Raw genomic sequence first — 20929 nt, 5'->3', positions numbered from 1 at the left:
AGATCGTAGAATATGCATATAATTTACAGATTAGGATAGAAAACACTCCAAAGTTTCCAAAACGGTCAAAATATTGTCTGTGAGTATAACAAAACTGATTCTGCAGGCGAAAACCTGAGAAAATCTAACCCGGAAGTGATTTATTTAATGTTTTAATCTGTGTTTCCTGGCCCGTCTTTCTTCCATTTAAAGGGGTATCAACCAGATTCCTTTTCCAATGGCTTCCTCAGGCTGTGACCAGGCTTTAGATATAGTTTCAGGCTTTTATTTTGAAAAATGAGCGAGATTTTTCAAAAGTAGTCAGGTGTCCTCAGATTAGTTCCTGCGTGCGAGAGGGTAGCGCTCCATTTTCTTTTTCTCTCTTATTGAGTAGGTTACGGTCCGGTTTAAATATTATCGATTATGTTTGTTAAAAACAACCTGAGGATTGATTATAAAAAACATTTGACATGTTTCTACGACCATTACGGATACTTTTTGGAATGTTCGTCGAAACGGAACGAGGCTTTGGTTTTCTGAACATAACGCGCAACCCAAATGGCGTTTTTTTGTTATAAAAGTAATATTTATCGAACAAAAAGAACATTTGTTGTGTAACTGGGAGTCTCGTGAGTGCAAACATCCGAAGATTATCAAAGGTAAGCGATTAATTTTATTGCTTTTCTGACTTTCGTGACCAAGCTAACCAAGCTAATATAAGGCTAACTGTTCTAGCATTGATTGATACACTCACAAAAGCTTAGATTGCTTTTGTTGCAAAGCATATTTTCAAAATCTGACACGATAGGTGGATTAACAACAAGGTAAGCTGTGTTTTGGTATATTTCACTTGTGATTGCATGATTATAAATATTTTTAGTAATATTTTTGAATCTGATACGTTTGGGAATTTTCTTCTGGCTTTCAGGACCGGAACGAGGCTGTAGTTTTCTGAACATAACGCGCAACCCAAATGGCGTTTTTTTGTTATAAAAGTAATATTTATCGAACAAAAATAACATTTATTGTGTAACTGGGAGTCTCGTGAGTGCAAACATCCGAAGATTATCAAAGGTAAGCGATTAATTTTATTGCTTTTCTGACTTTCGTGACCATGCTAATTTGGGGCTAGCTGTTCTAGCATTGATTGATACACTCACAAAAGCTTGGATTTCTTTCTCTGTTAAGCATATTTTCAAAATCTGACACGATAGGTGGATTAACTTCTCTGGGATATGTGGGACGGTAGCGTCCCACTTGGCCAAAAGCCAGAAAAAATGTAGCGCGCCAAATTCAAATATATTACTATAAAACTCAATCGTTCATGAAATCACACATGAAAGACACCAAATTAAAGCTACACATGTTGTGAATCCAGGCAACATGTCTGATTTCAAAAAGGATTTACGGCGAAAGCACACCAAACGATTATGTTAGCTCAGTACATAGCCACAGAAAAACACAGCCATTTTCCCAGCAAAAGATAGTAGTCACAAAAAACAGAAATAGAGATAAAATGAATCACTAACCTTTGATGATCTTCATCAGATGACACTCATAGGACATCATGTTACACAATACATTTATGTTTTGTTCGATAATGTGCATATTTATATCCACAAATCTCGGTTTACATTGGCGCCATGTTCAGAAATGCCTCCAAAATATCCGGAGAAATTGCAGAGAGCCACGTCAAATAGCAGAAATACTCATCATAAACTTTGATGAAAGATACATGTTTTACATATAATTAAAGATACACTTGTTCTTAATGCAACCACTGTGTCAGATTTAAAAAAAACTTTACTTAAAAAGCACACCATGCAATAATCTGAGATGGCGCTCAAACATAACAACATTTCTCCGCCATGTTGGAGTCGACAGAAATACAAAATTACATCATAAATATTCCCTTACCTTTGATCATCTTCATCAGAATTATCTCCCAGGAATCCTAGTTCCACAATAAATTGTTGTTTTGTTCGATAATGTCCATTACTTATGTCTAAGTAGCTACTTTTGCTAGCATGTTTAGTGCACATGTCCAAACGCTCGCGCAAATGCAGGCGAACTCGGACGAAAACTTCAAAACGTTATATAACAGTTCGAATAAACTGGTCAAACTAAGTAGAGAATCAATCTTCAGGATGTTGTTATCATATATATCCAATAACGTTCCAACCGGAGCATTCCTACATGTCTGTAGAAGTTATGGAACGCAAGGCGATATCACGAGGAAAGCGCGTGACCAGGAACTGGCAATCTGCCAGACCACTGACTCATTCCCCTCCCATCCAGCCCCACAACAGAGCATAAGCTTCATTCCACGTTCTACAGACTGTTGACATCTAGTGGAAGGTGTAGGAAGTGCAAACAGATCCATATCTTACAGGGAATTGAATCGGCGATGAGTTGAACATTGACCAGTCTCAGAATTCTCACTTCCTGTTTGGATTTTTTCTCAGGTTTTTGCCTGCCATATGAGTTCTGTTATACTCACAGACATCATTCAAACGGTTTTAGAAACTTCAGAGTGTTTTATATCCAATAGTAATAATATGCATATATTAGCATCTGGGACAGAGTAGGAGGCAGTTCATTATGGGCACGCAATTCATCCAAAAGTGAAATGCTGCCCCCTATCATAAAGAAGTTAAAGTTATTTAGCAAGCGTCTATGACAAATCAGGACAGGTCGTTTCACTGAGCAGCCATTACGAACTCAGGCTGTTAAACAGTGATCACTAAGGTCATTACAGAAAACACCAGACTGATACCTATCAGGGTTATTTGTGAGGATAATATCGAGGAGTGTAGCCTTTTCTGGGTGTTTGGAGTAATACCTTGTGGGATTGGTAATAATCTGAGAAAGATTTAGGGAGTTGCTTTAGGATTTAGAATTTAGGATTTAGATTTAGGGATTGCTTTAGGACTTGGTCAGGTGGTTTAATCCATAAAGGCCTGATTGGTGGAGTAACGCAGAGATGGTTGTCCTGGAAGGTTCTCCCATCTCCACAGAGGAACTCTGAAGCTCTGTCAGAGTGACCAGCGGTTTCTTAGTCACCTCCCTGACCAAGGCCCTTCTCCACTGACTGCTCAGTTTGGTCGTGCGGTCAGCTTTAGGAAGAGTCTTGGTAGTTCCAAACTTCTTCCATTTAAGAATGATGGAGGCCACTGTGTTCTTGGGGACCTTCAATGCTGCAGAAATGTTTTGGTACCCTTCACCAGATCTATGCCTCGGCACAATCCTGTCTCGGAGCTCTACGGACAATTCCTTCGACCTCGTGGCTTGGTTTTTGCTCTGACATCCACTGTCAACTGTTAGCCCTTCTCTGTCACCCAATGTGTTTGAGTTGGTAATAATTTGTAGAGTGCCTCTATTTTCCCTCAGTATGCATTTTTCACGATTCTGAATGTCTAATCCTGAGTCAAATTCAATACTGTGATTGCAATTTTGTCAAATTACCATCATAATTTGGGTTCATAATGGATGATATGTTCTTCTGAAATATGAACACAGAAATACTGGACATCTTGAACTCGTATTTTGATGGTGATTTGGACTTACATTTTGCTGGTCCCTGTCTTGACTCGGTCTTGTGGTGGAATTTTCCTGTATTACCAAATGAGGAGAGTTACAAACCACCCACCAGTCAGAGTTATACTTAAACTTCATCTTTATTAATACAATAGCCCTTTGACTCTCAGATCAATTCACTATCTATAATGAATTTTGAGAGTCCCTACAGAAGAATACAAATATCTTTTATAGCCAAGATACACCCCTCTCAACTTACATGACGAACCACAGATCTTAGGAACAGTTCACAAAGGTTAAGATTTGTATGAAAGATATCTATAAAACATAGCAGACAGTTACTGCTGTGTCAACAGTTTTCATTGTAAAGACCCGTGTCTGGCCCCCTCCTACTCCAAACTGGAACCCGTCTCACCCTGGTATGGTATAGCACAAAAACATTACCTTTACTATCTGGAATGCTCTTTAGGCTTTATTACCCAAAGACATCGTAAATCTCCTCTGTCAGTGCTATTTCATAGAGGCCCATCCTCAGTGGAACACACACACACACAATAATAAAACAACCATTCTAATGCAATACAAAGATTATAATATAATCTTACAAGCACCACAACATAATCTTGCAATTTTCCACGACAGTCTCGCCCCCCTCTGGTCTTGGTCTTGTATCGGTCTTGCTTTAGGTGTTCTCGAACACAACACATTTATTATGTGACTTGTTAAACACATTTTTACTCCTGAACTTATTTAGGCTTGCCATAACAAATGGGTTGAATACTTATTGACCAAAGACATTTCTGCTTTTCATTTTTGATTAATTTGTAAACGTATCTAAAAACATAATTCCACTTTGACATTATGGGGTATTGTGTGTAGGCCAGTGACACAAAATCTAAATTTATTCCATTTTAAATTCAGGCTGTAACACAACAAAAATGTTGAAAAAGTCAACGGGTGTGAATACTTTTTGAAGGCACTACATCACACATCGACTCGGTACTGGTACTCCCTGTATATAGCCATGTACTCATAATCATTATTGTTAATCATTATTTTTAGTCTATTTTGAGGGTTAAAAAATCATCCCAGTCTGCACTTCAACAGTCATTTTCTCCCTGACTGTTTAAGAGTGTATTTCCACTGTATCACTGGACTTTAATCTCTCTTCCTCCACTGGGTTGTGTCTCTCCTCCTCCTCCTCCTCCTCCTCCTCCTCTCTTCCTTTCCAGTATCACTTGCTATCAGCAGGAGCCATTACAGCTTTTCTCATCTCCTCTCTTCTCTGGTGTATTTTATCCCCTCTCCTCTCCCGTATCTCTAATTCTCCTCCCTCCTGACAGTGGCCCCTGTTGTATCTCCACCCCCCCCCCCCATTCCCCCGTCCCACCCTCTGACAGAGTGACTCTGATCAGGCAGGGAGAGCAACATGGTCAGGGCCTCCTGGAGCCTTATCTCCAGGTAACAGTGTAACCTTACATGCCCTTAATCTGATCCTTGCTTCCATGGTCCTTTATGCCTCACCGATCCCCTCTTAGGACAGGAATGATTCCTGTTGACATTGTTGAAGGACGATAAACGTTCTTCTAATTCTCACTAATTCTTTCTATTCTATAATTTTTTATTTTGAATAGATATACTCTCTAATTGAGATAAACAATCAGTTGTTTTCTCTCTATATAGTGCCTTGATTCTCCCATGATAACATTGACCTTTTAGTGCAGGTGGAAAAACTGCAGCAATCCTTCCTATTCAATGTCATCAGTCACTACATGACCTCTCAATGGAAACTGTCCCATTTCTCCTGCATTAAACAAGTCATAAGAAGTGAAAGTCAGTACAACAGGAATCACAAGGGACGTCATAAGTGATATTTAGTCTAAATACATGGCTCTGATAGATTCGAATGGGGATTCTCTTTCTAATAGCCTAGTGTACTTCATTTTATTTCTATTATGGCACCTCTATCCATCTCTTTCTCTCTGCCTGTCATTAGGCCCCAGGAGATGACCTTGCTGTTTGGCAGAACATACCAACTTGTCCTGGAAAACTGTCCTGGAGGCTCGGCCTCACGTGTTGTTTGTGAGCATCATCTTCCATCTGTCGCTGAATTAGAGCACTATGGTGTGGAAACGTCTGAACGATCCGTCTCTCTGTCTCTCCGTCTCTCTCTTTCCATCCAAAACCCCCGGGAGGAAAATCTCACACTTATTCTCTCCCTCTTTCCCTCTGTCCCTCTTTCCTTCTCTTGCTTTCTCACTCTCACCCCTCTCTTTCTTTATTTTTCTCTCTCTTTCCCTCATTACGTTATTTTAAGGGCATATGGAGAGAAACTGTAAAGGACAACCTTGGATTTTGTGGTTTGTGTGTCTTTTTCTAATGGGCTGATATGTATCTTTGAACATAAAGTCCTTAGTCCCCCGTGAAGGAAACATTTCCCTGTATCTGCAGCAGCCTACCGATGGCTTTTTATGTTGTTCTGTCCTTGTGCTGTACTTGTCTATTAATGTTATGTATTATGTAATGTTTTATGTTTTATGTTTTGTGGAAGAGTAGCTGCTGCTTTAGCAGTAGCTAGTGGGGATCCTAATAAAATACTACAAAATACTAAATGGCTGATCCCTGGTCATTGGGATTTAAATAGACCCTGGTTGCAACTATCGCTGACACAGTCAATAAGTACCCTGTCAGGCTTTGTTATCTTCATTTAGCATTTCAGGATTAGAAAGAGATGGATCACATATCTACTACAGATTATAGCCACCACTAAGAGCTGATCCTCCCATTATGAAGCCCCATTGTGAGGTGAAAGACATGGAGACAAACACAAATAACAAAACCAAGAGACCATCTGAAAGTATTCCAGTGTGAGTGACGGACTGTTGGCTGTGAAAAGAAAAATCTACCATCACAACCCTCCATCTCCCCATCCCAAACATAACATGATGGGAGGGGAGTGATAGATGATTGTAGTTTACGCTTGAATGGCAAAACAAGCACTTCGTGATCAGTTTTGGAGATGTCACAGACTGAGGGTTCGATCAGGGTTTGGAGAGAAGGACAAGGAGAGAAAGAGATACATGTTGCCACCAAAGAAATAGAGGCTTTCTGACAGTGAGAGAGAAATGTGTATGTGCTGGGGAGAGACAGCAGTCAAAAGGAAGGGTGTGTGTGTGTGTGTGTGTGTGTGTGTGTGCCTGTGCCTGTGCGTGTGTGTGTGTGTGTGTGTGTGTGCGTGTGTGCGTGCGTGCGTGCGTGCGTGCGTGCGTGCGTGCGTGCGTGCGTGCATGTTACACAAGGATGGTTCATGTCAACCATTATGTAAAAAATACTATTCTTATAGTCACTTACAGTACACACATATTAAATGAAGAGACTGACAAGCTATGCAATGCATGTATTAGTTCAGCATGCTTCCAATGGAAAGATGACACAACAGCAAACTTTAGCTGTAAGACACCACATCACTCTAAGGGGTTGATAATAACAAAAGATAAGAATGGTGTTACACCGACTACAAGTTCTTTAACAAAGACAGAATCTATGAATCATGGAAAAATAAGTATAATTTCCAAGTCTCTATGATTACAGCTGTCACAAAAAAAACGATAATCATCACATCATTTTCCTCCAGGGGGGACAGGCTCATTATCCCGCTCAATTACAACCAATCACACAGAAATTAGAAATGAACTTTCTCTCTGTGTGTGTGTGTGTGTGTGTGTGCTGATGAATGTTTTTCCTTCAGAATCCTCAATAACAGATCTCTGTGTTGGAGTAGAGAGAGGGGGTTGGGGGTCTGAAAAAAGAAGGTTTCAGCTCAGACAACAGGGGATACTGTTAGGACTGTAGAGATAATTAACTGTATACAGTATGTTGTTGTTGTTAACAATACATTGCTCTTCTATAGCGCTTTTCTAAAACCTAAAGATGCTTTGTTGCTTCTAATGGATCAGGAGTTGGGTGTAAGGTCAGTGTAAAAGCTCAGGTTCAGATTAGGGGCTAAAATCACATTTGTAAAAATAAAATGTTGCTCTTCTGCACTTTCTAGCGTGGATGTACTTTATGAATCCCCAAGGAAAAACTGCCACTGTGACTGCTTCTGAAGTTGGGATGTCATGAGTCACTTTGACTGACAGGTGGTGAAAGGTCCAGGTGGTTAATGGGGATTGCGTCATCATCCTCATGCGTCATCGAACGCATCACCAGGCGCATTATACATAGACCATCCAAAAGCACAGCACAACCTCTCCTTGAGAAATATTCAGAAGACTCTACCAAAGAAGAGTGATGGGGAAGGACACACAGGACAGGCACGTACAAGCACACAATCACATACACACACTCGCACGCACACTAATACAGTAAGTCTAAAACACACACACTCAAGGTCTTGGGGATTAGAACTTTATTATGCTGTGTTACTGTCACAATATAAAACAAATATTGTCAAGCTAATCATTTTCATATGATTATATGCTGTCAATCATTTACATGTGACGGCAAATGAATTATTAATAAGAAACATGCTCATGCAATTGTAATTAGATTTACATTTCTCATTAAGTGACAGAAAGGGTTTCATGAAACAAGCACATTTTAGAATGGAAGGAACATTCTCAAGTATGTCTCTGATTTACAGGAAATAACCCCCCCCCCCCTCTCTCTTTGCAAGATGTGACACATTGATAGTTACAATACATTGCAAAAATCAATGAAAAGGTGGATGAATGACAGAATAAATCAATCATTGAACTAACCAAGCAGACAGTTATTCTGATATCAACTCAGGGTATGTGACGATAGCTTGGGTACCAGTCTGTTTCTGCTCTAGCCAGATCTGTGTGGTTATGTTCTCTGGCCAGAAGTGTTGTTGAGAGCTGAAACAGTCTGGCACTCAGGGTAGTGTGACACCATGTTTGAAATCATCTGTTTTGACGCATCGGAGGGACAGAAGTATCCTATCTCTAGCAAAAGTATGTTCATTTATGATTTCAACTTTAGTCTAATCTCCTTCTGCTGTTGACAAACATATAGTGTAGTGGTTTTAGTAGCACTGAGACCATGGGGAATTGAGAAGTGATCACAGTAAATATTCAATGGTCAGCATGATGGGTGTGGTTGTAATTCGTTACTTTCTACCTCGGCTCCCTATTCCCTATGCAGTGCACTACTTTTGACCAGAGCCCTATGTAGACCTGTCATAGCCCTATGAGGCTTTGGCCAATAGCAGTGCACTAAATAGGCAAGGGGAAGCCATTTCGGAATTAACTGTTAGTTGGCTTTCTTCTTCTGCTTCTCCTGGAAGAAGTCGTTGCAGGCTACGGTCAGGGCCGCCACCAGAACCACAAACTCATTGAAGTCCACCTCGTTGTCTTTGTTGGAGTCCAGATCATTCATGATCTTCTCCACCAGCATGGGGTCTTTCTGAGACTGGAAATGAAAAGAAACAACAATTAATTAATCATTAAATCAGTCAATCAAAGATCTAACCACCAATCAAATAATTTAAAACCTTGATAATCTGAAGGATGGGGCTAGGGGAGTGTAACCACTCTCAAATTAATATACAGGTCTATGGATGCAAGGACTGACAGTCCTTGAGATCAACATAATTTTGAGTCTAAAGATATAGGCATATCTCATAATTAAAACAACAATTGAACAGCAGCAAATATTCTATACTGTAACTCTAATGTAACTCTAATGTATTCTGTTCCACTGAGCTTACTCCAGGCCTCCGACTCACTCTACCACTCTAAAATAGCCGTCCTGAATCATGTCTCATGTCGCCCATTGACCGATCTGGATTCAGCTGCTTGGCCAATAAACAAGTCCCCTCATGACAGCAGGTTGCAATTAGGCCCTGTGTCAATCTCCCAGCCAGAGATCTGAGATGAAGATGGGGGAGATCTGAGGAGAGACGCCTCAGGCTCTGAGTCATTGGATTCATGGTGCTGGAGCCTCATCCCGGATATTAGACCGCCAAAGGCAGTGACTGGGCACTGCACAGCACAGCAGGGCACCACACCACACAGCCAATGTCCACTGGAATCCAGAGTGACGCTGGCGATAATCAATGAACCATAAGCTGAGAACCATCAGAGGTGTGTATGTGCACTTGTGTGTGTGTGTGTGTGAGATGGTGACCGTTGGATGATTTCTGTCAGTCAAGCCAAGCCAGCCTGTGATACAGAGTAGTGACATGGAGCTAATGGAGGTATGTAGCACACACACACACACAGCTTGACTGTATATGTACAAATATCATTGAAATTTACGTGAAAAGTCAGTATTTGGCACTTTGACAAGTAGTGCACTAAATAAGGAATAGGGTGCCATTTGTGGCGTGTCCTGAATGTGTATTCGACTGTTACCAGGACACCGTCTCTATACTTGTCAGAGGCACGTCGGTGGGTGGAGACTAGTGACATCAGAAGAGAGTAGTCCAAGTTTATATTTGGAGGTGATGTGGGTCACTGGTGATGATGCATAGGCACCTGAGGCTTCCTTCCATCAGAGGGAGGGAGAAGATGTAGAGAGAAAAAAAGGAGGGAGGAGAGATTTGTCTCTTCAACCCCTCACTCCATCTCTCATGGTATGAGGCTCATCCATTAGAACACAGACAGGCAGGTTTACTCCCCAAACACACTCGCATACACACATTCTTGTTTACCTAATCTTGCGGGGACACACAATTTATAACCTTTCAAAATCCTATTTTCCCTAACCTTAACCCCCAAACCTAACCTTAACCCTAACCCCTTAATATAACCCTAACACTAATTCTACCTCAACCCTAAACCCCCTAGAAATAGCATTTGACCTTTTGGGGACTAACAACATTTCCCCAGCTGGTCAAAACATTTTTTGTTTACTATTCTGATGGGGACTTCTGATCCACACACACACACACACACACACACACACACACACACACACACACACACACACACACACACACACACACACACACACACACACACACACACACACACACACACACACACACACACACACACACACACACACACACACACACACACACACACACACACACACACACACACACACACACACACACACACACACACACGCCTACTCCTCTGCACCATCACGGCCACTGCAGCATGGTAGGTTATCTACAACAACCTACTACAATCAGACAGGGCAGTGAAGAGGAAGAGACTTATACTCAACTTAACCAGAAATCAAAACTTCACAGTGGCTAAACTAATCCAGCGTAATGTAGAAGGAGAAATGTCAAATCAGGTCCCTTTGCATTAATGTTTCCTTCTTGCCTTCCTTTTTGGATAACTAGATAACTCTCCCATTCTCTTAATCAACTATGTTCTACACTATTAGAAAAAAAGGAGCTATCCTTAAAGGGTTATTTGTCTGTCCCCATAAGAGAACACGTTGAATAACCCACTTGGTTGCAGGTACAACCCTTTTGGTTCCAGGTACAACCATTTTGGGTTCCATGTAGAACCCTTTCTACAGAGGGTTCTACCTGGAACCAAAAAGGGTTCTCCTATGAGGACAGCTAAAGAACCCTTTTGGAAACCTTTTTTTAAGAGTGTAATTGTATGCTTTCTAGCCACTGAGGCATATTGAAGAAAAGAAAAACAACATTGCCACGTCTCTAAGAATCATGTAAATGTTGTGTAGTAGGTCTATAATTGGAACAAATTAACACAACAGACCACATGGATTTGTACAATCATGACATGAGTGGATCTGATAAATTCAATATGTATTTGGTTGTCTAATTCAACTTTCAAGTCTCAATGGGTAAAAAGTAGCATCAAAAAGCCCCCCAACATATCCATAAGAACAGCATAAATATCACTAATGTTCATCATGAAATTAATGCTGTTATGATTTCATCTAAATGTCACAAGAAGGTTTGTAATTCAAGACAGCTAGCTTCTAATTTGAGATTCAACACACAGCTAAAACAGATTAATATAAATATACATTATACAGTTGTTTTTTTCTATTCATGCTACTGTGTTTTACAGTTTCCTTGAACTGGCTCTATGCACACTCACTAGACTACACATACTACACTGACACTCCAACACACACAGACATACACACACACACACTACATACGCTCACACAAAAAACACACACACACACACACATACATGCATATAGACGCACACACACACACACACACACACACACACACACACACACACACACACACACACACACACACACACACACACACACACACACACACACACACACACACACACACACACACACACACACACACACACACACACACACACACACACACACACACACACACACACACACACGCCTACTCCTCTGCACCATCACGGCCACTGCAGCATGGTAGGTTATCTACAACAACCTACTACAATCAGACAGGGCAGTGAAGAGGAACTACTATCTTGCCTGCTTTCACAAAATTACAAAAGCAAGAGACTTATACTCAACTTAACCAGAAATCAAAACTTCACAGTGGCTAAACTAATCCAGCGTAATGTAGAAGGAGAAATGTCAAATCAGGTCCCTTTGCATTAATGTTTCCTTCTTGCCTTCCTTTTTGGATAACTAGATAACTCTCCCATTCTCTTAATCAACTATGTTCTACACTATTAGAAAAAAAGGAGCTATCCTTAAAGGGTTATTTGTCTGTCCCCATAAGAGAACACGTTGAATAACCCACTTGGTTGCAGGTACAACCATTTTGGGTTCCATGTAGAACCCTTTCTACAGAGGGTTCTACCTGGAACCAAAAAGGGTTCTCCTATGAGGACAGCTAAAGAACCCTTTTGGAAACCTTTTTTTAAGAGTGTAATTGTATGCTTTCTAGCCACTGAGGCATATTGAAGAAAAGAAAAACAACATTGCCACGTCTCTAAGAATCATGTAAATGTTGTGTAGTAGGTCTATAATTGGAACAAATTAACACAACAGACCACATGGATTTGTACAATCATGACATGAGTGGATCTGATAAATTCAATATGTATTTGGTTGTCTAATTCAACTTTCAAGTCTCAATGGGTAAAAAGTAGCATCAAAAAGCCCCCCAACATATCCATAAGAACAGCATAAATATCACTAATGTTCATCATGAAATTAATGCTGTTATGATTTCATCTAAATGTCACAAGAAGGTTTGTAATTCAAGACAGCTAGCTTCTAATTTGAGATTCAACACACAGCTAAAACAGATTAATATAAATATACATTATACAGTTGTTTTTTTCTATTCATGCTACTGTGTTTTACAGTTTCCTTGAACTGGCTCTATGCACACTCACTAGACTACACATACTACACTGACACTCCAACACACACAGACATACACACACACACACTACATACGCTCACACAAAAAACACACACACACACACACATACATGCATATAGACGCCCACACACACACACACACACACACACACACACACACACACACACACACACACACACACACACACACACACACACACACACACACACACACACACACACACACACACACACACACACACACACACACACACACACACACACACACACACGCCTACTCCTCTGCACCATCACGGCCACTGCAGCATGGTAGGTTATCTACAACAACCTACTACAATCAGACAGGGCAGTGAAGAGGAACTACTATCTTGCCTGCTTTCACAAAATTACAAAAGCAAGAGACTTATACTCAACTTAACCAGAAATCAAAACTTCACAGTGGCTAAACTAATCCAGCGTAATGTAGAAGGAGAAATGTCAAATCAGGTCCCTTTGCATTAATGTTTCCTTCTTGCCTTCCTTTTTGGATAACTAGATAACTCTCCCATTCTCTTAATCAACTATGTTCTACACTATTAGAAAAAAAGGAGCTATCCTTAAAGGGTTATTTGTCTGTCCCCATAAGAGAACACGTTGAATAACCCACTTGGTTGCAGGTACAACCATTTTGGGTTCCATGTAGAACCCTTTCTACAGAGGGTTCTACCTGGAACCAAAAAGGGTTCTCCTATGAGGACAGCTAAAGAACCCTTTTGGAAACCTTTTTTTAAGAGTGTAATTGTATGCTTTCTAGCCACTGAGGCATATTGAAGAAAAGAAAAACAACATTGCCACGTCTCTAAGAATCATGTAAATGTTGTGTAGTAGGTCTATAATTGGAACAAATTAACACAACAGACCACATGGATTTGTACAATCATGACATGAGTGGATCTGATAAATTCAATATGTATTTGGTTGTCTAATTCAACTTTCAAGTCTCAATGGGTAAAAAGTAGCATCAAAAAGCCCCCCAACATATCCATAAGAACAGCATAAATATCACTAATGTTCATCATGAAATTAATGCTGTTATGATTTCATCTAAATGTCACAAGAAGGTTTGTAATTCAAGACAGCTAGCTTCTAATTTGAGATTCAACACACAGCTAAAACAGATTAATATAAATATACATTATACAGTTGTTTTTTTCTATTCATGTTACTGTGTTTTACAGTTTCCTTGAACTGGCTCTATGCACACTCACTAGACTACACATACTACACTGACACTCCAACACACACAGACATACACACACACACACTACATACGCTCACACAAAAAACACACACACACACACATACATGCATATAGACGCCACACATACACACTCACACATAGACACACTTTCACATTCTTCACATAACATACGCTGTTGCTACTCTGTTTATTATATCCTGATTGTCTAGTCACTTTTAACATCTACCTACATGTACCTACTGTATTACCTCAATTACCTCAACTACCTCGTACCCCTGCACATTGACTTGGTACTGGTACTCCTAGTATATAGCCTCGTTAATGTTTTTATTGTTTTACTATTTCCTTTTTATTTAGCAAATATTTGTCTTACTTTTTAAACTCTGCTTTGTTGAGAATTGGCTCGTAAGTAGCATTTCACTGGAAAGTCCACACTTGTTGTATTTGGCGCATGTGACCAATACATTTATTAACAATGAAATAGTGTTTCGGGCCTTTCAATTGCTAAACACTGTCTAGTGAAGAGGATACCAAAATAATGTCAACATATATTGAGATTGATAAATTATGAATATTAAACAGCTTTTTTACCATGAGAAAGTCAGTGAGTTCACTGTTCAGTAGCTGTTTCAGCTCTCCCTTGTTGAGCTTGTATTTGTCTCCATCGTTCCCGGAGTATTTGTAGAAAACTGTTATAAGTGCGTCCATGGCACTCTGGAGTTGACTTGGCATGGTGCTGATAGGAGGACAATGTCTTTCACGACCTACTGGGGAAAAGTGTAAGGGAAAAACAATTTAAAAACAGTTTAAAGTCTACATTTATTAAAACAAAAGTCAGAGTTAAGTCTAAATCTATGGCCGCAAGTATTCAAAAGCACACAATAGGCGACATGTACCAATATTAGATATTACTCTACAGACAGACATAAAGCAACATATGGTTAGACATAACAAAATCTCTATAGGAGAGGTGGTGTTCCTACCTGGTTAGAATCCTGGGCTAGTGTGATCTGAGAGAGCTTGCAGCATGGCTTGTTTATCTAAAAATCAGTGGAAACATGACGTTTCATCCTTCATCGCCATAGCAATAATTAATTCCACAGGTGAGAGACCCATGGTAACATGGTAACTGTGTCTTCTTGCTCTGCTTTTAATCAAAGGCCCAACGGTGGTGCCATGAAAAACAAAACATCTTCCCATATAGGCCCTGGTGTCCCCTGTGGGTTCACTTTAGTTATAGGAGGCCCTCAGTGTTACTCCAGTGGAGAGATACTGCACCACGCCAGCTGAAAATAGATCTATGTACAATATGTGTCTCAGCTGCATTGAATGGGATTGTACAGGATATGTTCTTTATGAAGAATATGGGAGAACAAGGTGAAGTGATTTTCTGGCGCTACTTCATTTCCCTGTCAGTCACTGTTCTGAATGTTGGTTCACCTCTCTCTCTCTCTCTCTCTCTCTCTCTCTCTCTCTCTCTCTCTCTCTCTCTCTCTCTCTCTCTCTCTCTCTCTCTCTCTCTCTCTCTCTCTCTCTCTCTCTCCTCTCTCTCGTACTAACATGCGTCTTTGTCCTGATCATGTCCACATTCTGATTGTGCCCAAATTCTTGGGGGTCTACACATGGTATTAAAATGTGTCTTTCATCCGTCCACCATGTCCACATTGTGACCAGATTTCCAGCTCCCTCCCTGCATAGCACCAGTAGGGAGACTAAGCCTCAGGTGCTTCAGCAACGCAGGCTGGTTCTTTGTTTAGCCTTCATGCCCCTACAGACCTCACCTGAGGGAGGGTGGATCTCAGCTGTGTCTTCAACCCTTTATCTGCCCTCCTCTTCCACAGCTAAAATGTATTTCCGTTGGTTAGGGTGATGAAACTGCTCCCTTCAGAGTTGGCCAAGCTAAATTAAAAAATACTACGCAGAAGAGACATGTAATGTCCCCATGGAGGGGGTGAGAGGGGAAAAGCATAAGAAGTCCTAATGAAATGATATCTGTAAACATAATTGAATTACTCTTGCATTGCATAGAGACCACTGAGTCCCCTTCAAAGTTGAAATGTCATGAGGTTATCTTGTTGTTACATTTTTGGTCCCTAAAATGTATGTGGAACAGCTATGGACCAGACAACAGTAATACACAGTAACATACGTTCTCATTGAGATACATTCAAATCCTACAATGTGCTGCTCTACACTTCAACTTCTTCTAATGCATATAAAAACAAAGATTAATGGAGCTTCACATCACTCAGTTTCAGGTATTCATGAAAACATTTGAAAAAAGGGAGATTTTCAATTGCAGCCCTCAGAAAAGGGTTGTGTGTCCACAAAATGAAATGTTTTGGAATCAAGATTCCAATGATGTCAGTGAAAAACCCCTTCAGAAACAAGTATCTACGGTACAGAGCAGAGCCGTCTTTCTTCCAGTGGTACTTGTCTGCCCTCTAGTGGTGCCAGACAGCACAAAATCTAGCGGTGCCAGACAGCACAAAATCTAGTGGTGCCAGACAGCACAAAATCTAGTGGTGCCAGACAGCACAAAATCTAGCGGTGCCAGACAGCACAAAATCTAGTGGTGCCAGACAGCACAAAATCTAGTGGTGCCAGACAGCACAAAATCTAGTGGTGCCAGACAGCACAAAATCTAGCGGTGCCAGACAGCACAAAATCTAGTGGTGCCAGACAGCACAAAATCTAGTGTTGCCATTGCACATAAACACAGTGTTTATATGCAATTATCATAAAAGCTTAAGCAGAATTTATTGCCCATTATTAGGTTAATTTAGATAATATGATAACATTTATATAAAGCCTTGTTTGAGTTAGAAAGGGATTACTTGAGCTCCACCATAGAAACCATCTCTGTGGTAGACCACTTGCCTCTTTTCACTTCCAACAATCAGACCTTATTCTCAGCAGTATGATGCAAGCTGAACCATACAAAAATTCAACATTGTATTTTTGTTGCCAAGTGTAATTTAACATGAATAAGTAGAGCCTTTGAACTCAACGTCCCTTCTGACAGCTTTCTATGATGTATTACTGTTAGCCCCCACAACAAGTCAATAAGAGAAAGAGAGAGGAAGAGAGAGAGAAAGAGAGAAATGTACATTTAAAAAGAGAAAAACATCTTTAAAAATGTTGTTTTTAATAAAATGATCAACAGGTTTAACCAAAGTGATCAATTTGACAGATTATCACCCAGTGAGCAAAATTGGTCTTTTGGATGTCTTTTCAACAAAAAATATGTATTTTCAACCAAACCAAGATGTCTTTTCAACGTATTGTGCTCATACGACAGTGTCTGCATTAAACAGACACTGCACCAAAGTCTTGCTTTTTGACAACAGTGTATTGTTGCTCCTCAATGCCAGTAATGAAAACACACTGCTCTTTTGACAAAGTCAAATTCAAGTTACTTCTGATCGGTGGGAGGCAGCTCTCTAAGATCTGGGTCAGAAATAAGAGCTGCTGTGACTCAGGTCCTGACTCCTGACAGCGATCCTCTGGCCAGAGAAAGAGGGGTCTTCACAGACCACCTGCTGTAAAACCCAGAGAGAGAGGGGGAGGAGGAGGTGGCGCCTCGATGTACATAAGAGGCTAAGATCGACCCCCAACCCAAGTTCAGCACGGCATCAGATGATTTGCTTTTTGCAGAAAACAAACATTACATTAGAGCTGTAAGGATCTTTGCTATTCTTGTGGACTCTGCTGCAACCAACCCAGTTATAAATTAATAATCTGTGATTATTAGACTTTATAAAGAACCACCAATTCTAGTTGTGGTCATAATGAGTGCTGGCGGTTTGTTCAGTGATGTGGCTGTCCCTTGGATTTCTCACCTGGATGTGGTTAACCTGACCCTGGGTCTGGGGCTCCCGGAGCCGTCCGTCCTTCAGCCAGTGTGGGACTACCTCCTGCAGTACCACCAGGCTGAGCTGCGGAGCCCTCTGTTCCCCGTGGTCATCTCAGTCTCCACCTACCTCCTCCTCTACACCCTGTTGGACGTCCTGGCCCCCAGCTGGCCCACCCTCAACCGCTACAAGCTCCACCCAGACAGACCTCACATGGGACAACATCTGGACCACGCTCGGCCTCACAGTCCACAACCACCTGGTCTATGTCTTCCCTGCCGCTGTGGGCCAGTGGCTGTGGAGGCCACCCATCCCGCTCCCTCGCAAAGCCTCCACTCTAACGAGCTTCCTCCTGGGCATCCTGGGGTGCACAGTGGTCTTTGACTTCCAGTACTACCTCTGGCATCTCCTCCACCATAGAGTCCCCTGGCTGTACCGTACCTTCCACGCCATGCACCACCAGTTCCTTCAGCCCTTCAGCCTGGTCACCCAGTACCTATAAGCATGGGAGCTGATCAGTGTGGGATTCTGGACCACCGTGGACCCCCTCTTGCTGCAGTGCCACTGCTTGACCACCTGGGGCTTCATGGTGTTCACCATCTGTGTGTCCACTGAGGACCACCGTGGCTACGACTTCCCCTGGTCTCTGCACCGCCTGGTACCCTCCGGCCTGTGGGGCGGACCCCCCAAACATGACGCTCACCACCAGATGCCTGGGACAAAGTTTGCCCCGTTCTTCTCCCACTGGGACTGGCTGGGGGGGACCAACAGGGTGCCTACCATCCCTTCCAGAGATACATCTGTTACGAAAGGTCTGAAAAGAAGAAAAGATAAAGGGACTGCTTGAGTCTTGCTTTTTTTTTCTTCTTCTCTCTCTCTCTCTGTCTTTTCTCCCCCTTTTGTGTGTACTTCATCCAATATCTCTCCTCTCCTTACTCTCTCTATATTGTCTCTCTCTGTGTCCACCTCTCTCTTGTCCCATTTTCCAACTTTTTTCTGTGTGTTTGTCTTTACTGACTTCATACTAACTGTTGCTGTCTTTCAGATCTCTGGTTTTGTATGTAGTGATATAAATCTTTTTGGTGATTACTCAGTGGTTTTTGATTGGTTTCCATGGCATTCTCAGGTCAGACGTCTGTGCATTTGAAATGTGGGTGTGTTTGTTTGTGTTTAAGATTTTCTCAAAACAAATATTACATTAAAAAAAATATTTTTCCTATGTTGTTTGATATTGAAAGGGTCTTATTTTTCTCTGTATTGAACTCTTTTTGAATAAACTTTTATTGTAAATCTTATGACATACAGTACTACATGGATAATCAGATATAGCTATAACTGGTTGTTGCTTGATGTGAGGCTGGTAAACATAACAAATGTTTTTACAGACATTCTAATAACTGATCCTAAATAGTTATTTCCTTGTTTTGAAGTATTTTTGGATTTTTTGGGTTCTGTTAGGAGAATTAACACATGATTACAGCACCGCAATTCAAGAAGGATAATACAAGGGAGTTGAGCACACACAGGCACGCACACGCACACGCACACACACAAACCAGTGAGCTGAATGAGGGTCTTTTCGTGTGCCTCCAGAGTGATGCGTGGGGCCAATACTAATGTATCATCCTCTCATTCAGACGGTCAATGCTTTTATTGGCTGAGACGTGTACACCGCCCCTCCCACCTTCTTTGTGATCCATGATCTTCAGCTGTGATCCAAACAAAAACCAAACACAACTATTTCTCTTTTCAAGCGTGCCTTTGGCAGATCACTAAGAATACTTGCTGTTCCTAGAAAGTATGCTTGTTATCTAACAGATGCGTAATATTGGAAAGTGCAGCGCATTTGTCCTACTGATGATGATTGGAGCAGAGGGCTCATGGAGGGTTAGAGAGCACCCAACACCCAAAGTCAATTCAACGTCTATTCCACGTTGGTTCTAGAAACAAGGTTGATTCAACCAGTGTGTTCCCAGTGGGCAGTATCGAATGTGAGCTGTGTTTTAAGCAGATTGTCAAATTACTGTTGGAAAATTTGAAACAATATTAAACAAATATGAATGTTGATCATCCACTGTGAGATGAAATCCTTATATTTCAGCACAATACCATCCATTCATAATGTTCATTTGTTCACATGTAGTATCTCTTGTCACAAATACATGCACTTGCACAAACTATCCAACATTTGTCCCCCGAAACATAATGTACAATTTTAGACACCATAGGTTTGTTGAGCAATGGGAAGAGAAATATACACACTCTTACACTCACACCTGGACTGCCATATATAGGAAAAGGTCAGACAATAGTTTATATATAAATGTATAACTCCCATTACCTGAAGCAGACCACAGGCACAGTGACTTCCTTATTTGAACAGCTGCCAGTTTGTCACAAAGTACAATATTCAAATAAAATCAAAGTTTATTGGTTGCATACACAGTTTAGTAGATGTTATAGCAGGTGCAGTGCATGTATTATGTTACTAGCTCCTAAATGTCAGTAAAATGTCAGACAAGTACACACAAAAAAAATACATGTCAGAACTAATCCAATTAACAACCCAAATAGAACTGTAACAGTAATCCAAATTCAATCTATACGTATATACACCGGATGAATTTACACAAGATATACTACAAATGATACAATATGTACAGCAGTAGATCTATTACAACAGTACCCATTACACACTAAGCAAATATTAGTAGGCCTATGGCATTCATGTCAAATCTCTCTCTGTTATTATAGGAAAAGAGCCGTTACTGTGATTGTGGTTGATAACCTTGGTACAGCATGCCACAATACACTGTGCCTTTGTTTGTTGTTATTCACAAAGTGACAGTACTTGCAGAACTGGTTTGGTGTGTCGACGCATGAAGATAGTCACCTTGTGTTGCAACGCTTAAGTCTATTTTAGAAATACAGGCCATGAGACACTGGCTGAAACAGAGACTGTGTGTGAGTGCATTAAATGAACCAAATTAGGTGAGTCATGGGAACTACGGATAGAACGAAG

General features: G+C 40.9%; 1 protein-coding gene and 1 pseudogene across 1 annotated transcript; one reads left to right on the top strand and one right to left on the bottom strand.

Moving 5' to 3' along the window:
* Positions 1 to 7909: 7909 nt before the first annotated feature.
* Positions 7910 to 18526, bottom strand: s100z (S100 calcium binding protein Z). The gene is made up of 4 exons (XM_071350868.1): positions 17896 to 18526; positions 15037 to 15093; positions 14645 to 14820; positions 7910 to 8949 (listed from the first exon to the last, which is right to left on the bottom strand). The coding sequence occupies exons 3-4, from the start codon at positions 14783 to 14785 to the stop codon at positions 8791 to 8793; spliced, it is 300 nt and encodes a 99-aa protein (XP_071206969.1). The 5' UTR covers positions 14786 to 14820; positions 15037 to 15093; positions 17896 to 18526; the 3' UTR covers positions 7910 to 8790.
* Positions 17845 to 19137, top strand: LOC139544105 (cholesterol 25-hydroxylase-like protein 2; annotated as a pseudogene).
* Positions 19138 to 20929: the final 1792 nt, after the last annotated feature.

Source organism: Salvelinus alpinus, chromosome 18 (assembly GCF_045679555.1).
Source record: "Salvelinus alpinus chromosome 18, SLU_Salpinus.1, whole genome shotgun sequence".
NCBI lineage: Eukaryota > Metazoa > Chordata > Actinopteri > Salmoniformes > Salmonidae > Salvelinus > Salvelinus alpinus.
Note: the sequence above shows the minus strand (reverse complement) of the source record. Positions and strands in the feature narration are given on the sequence as shown.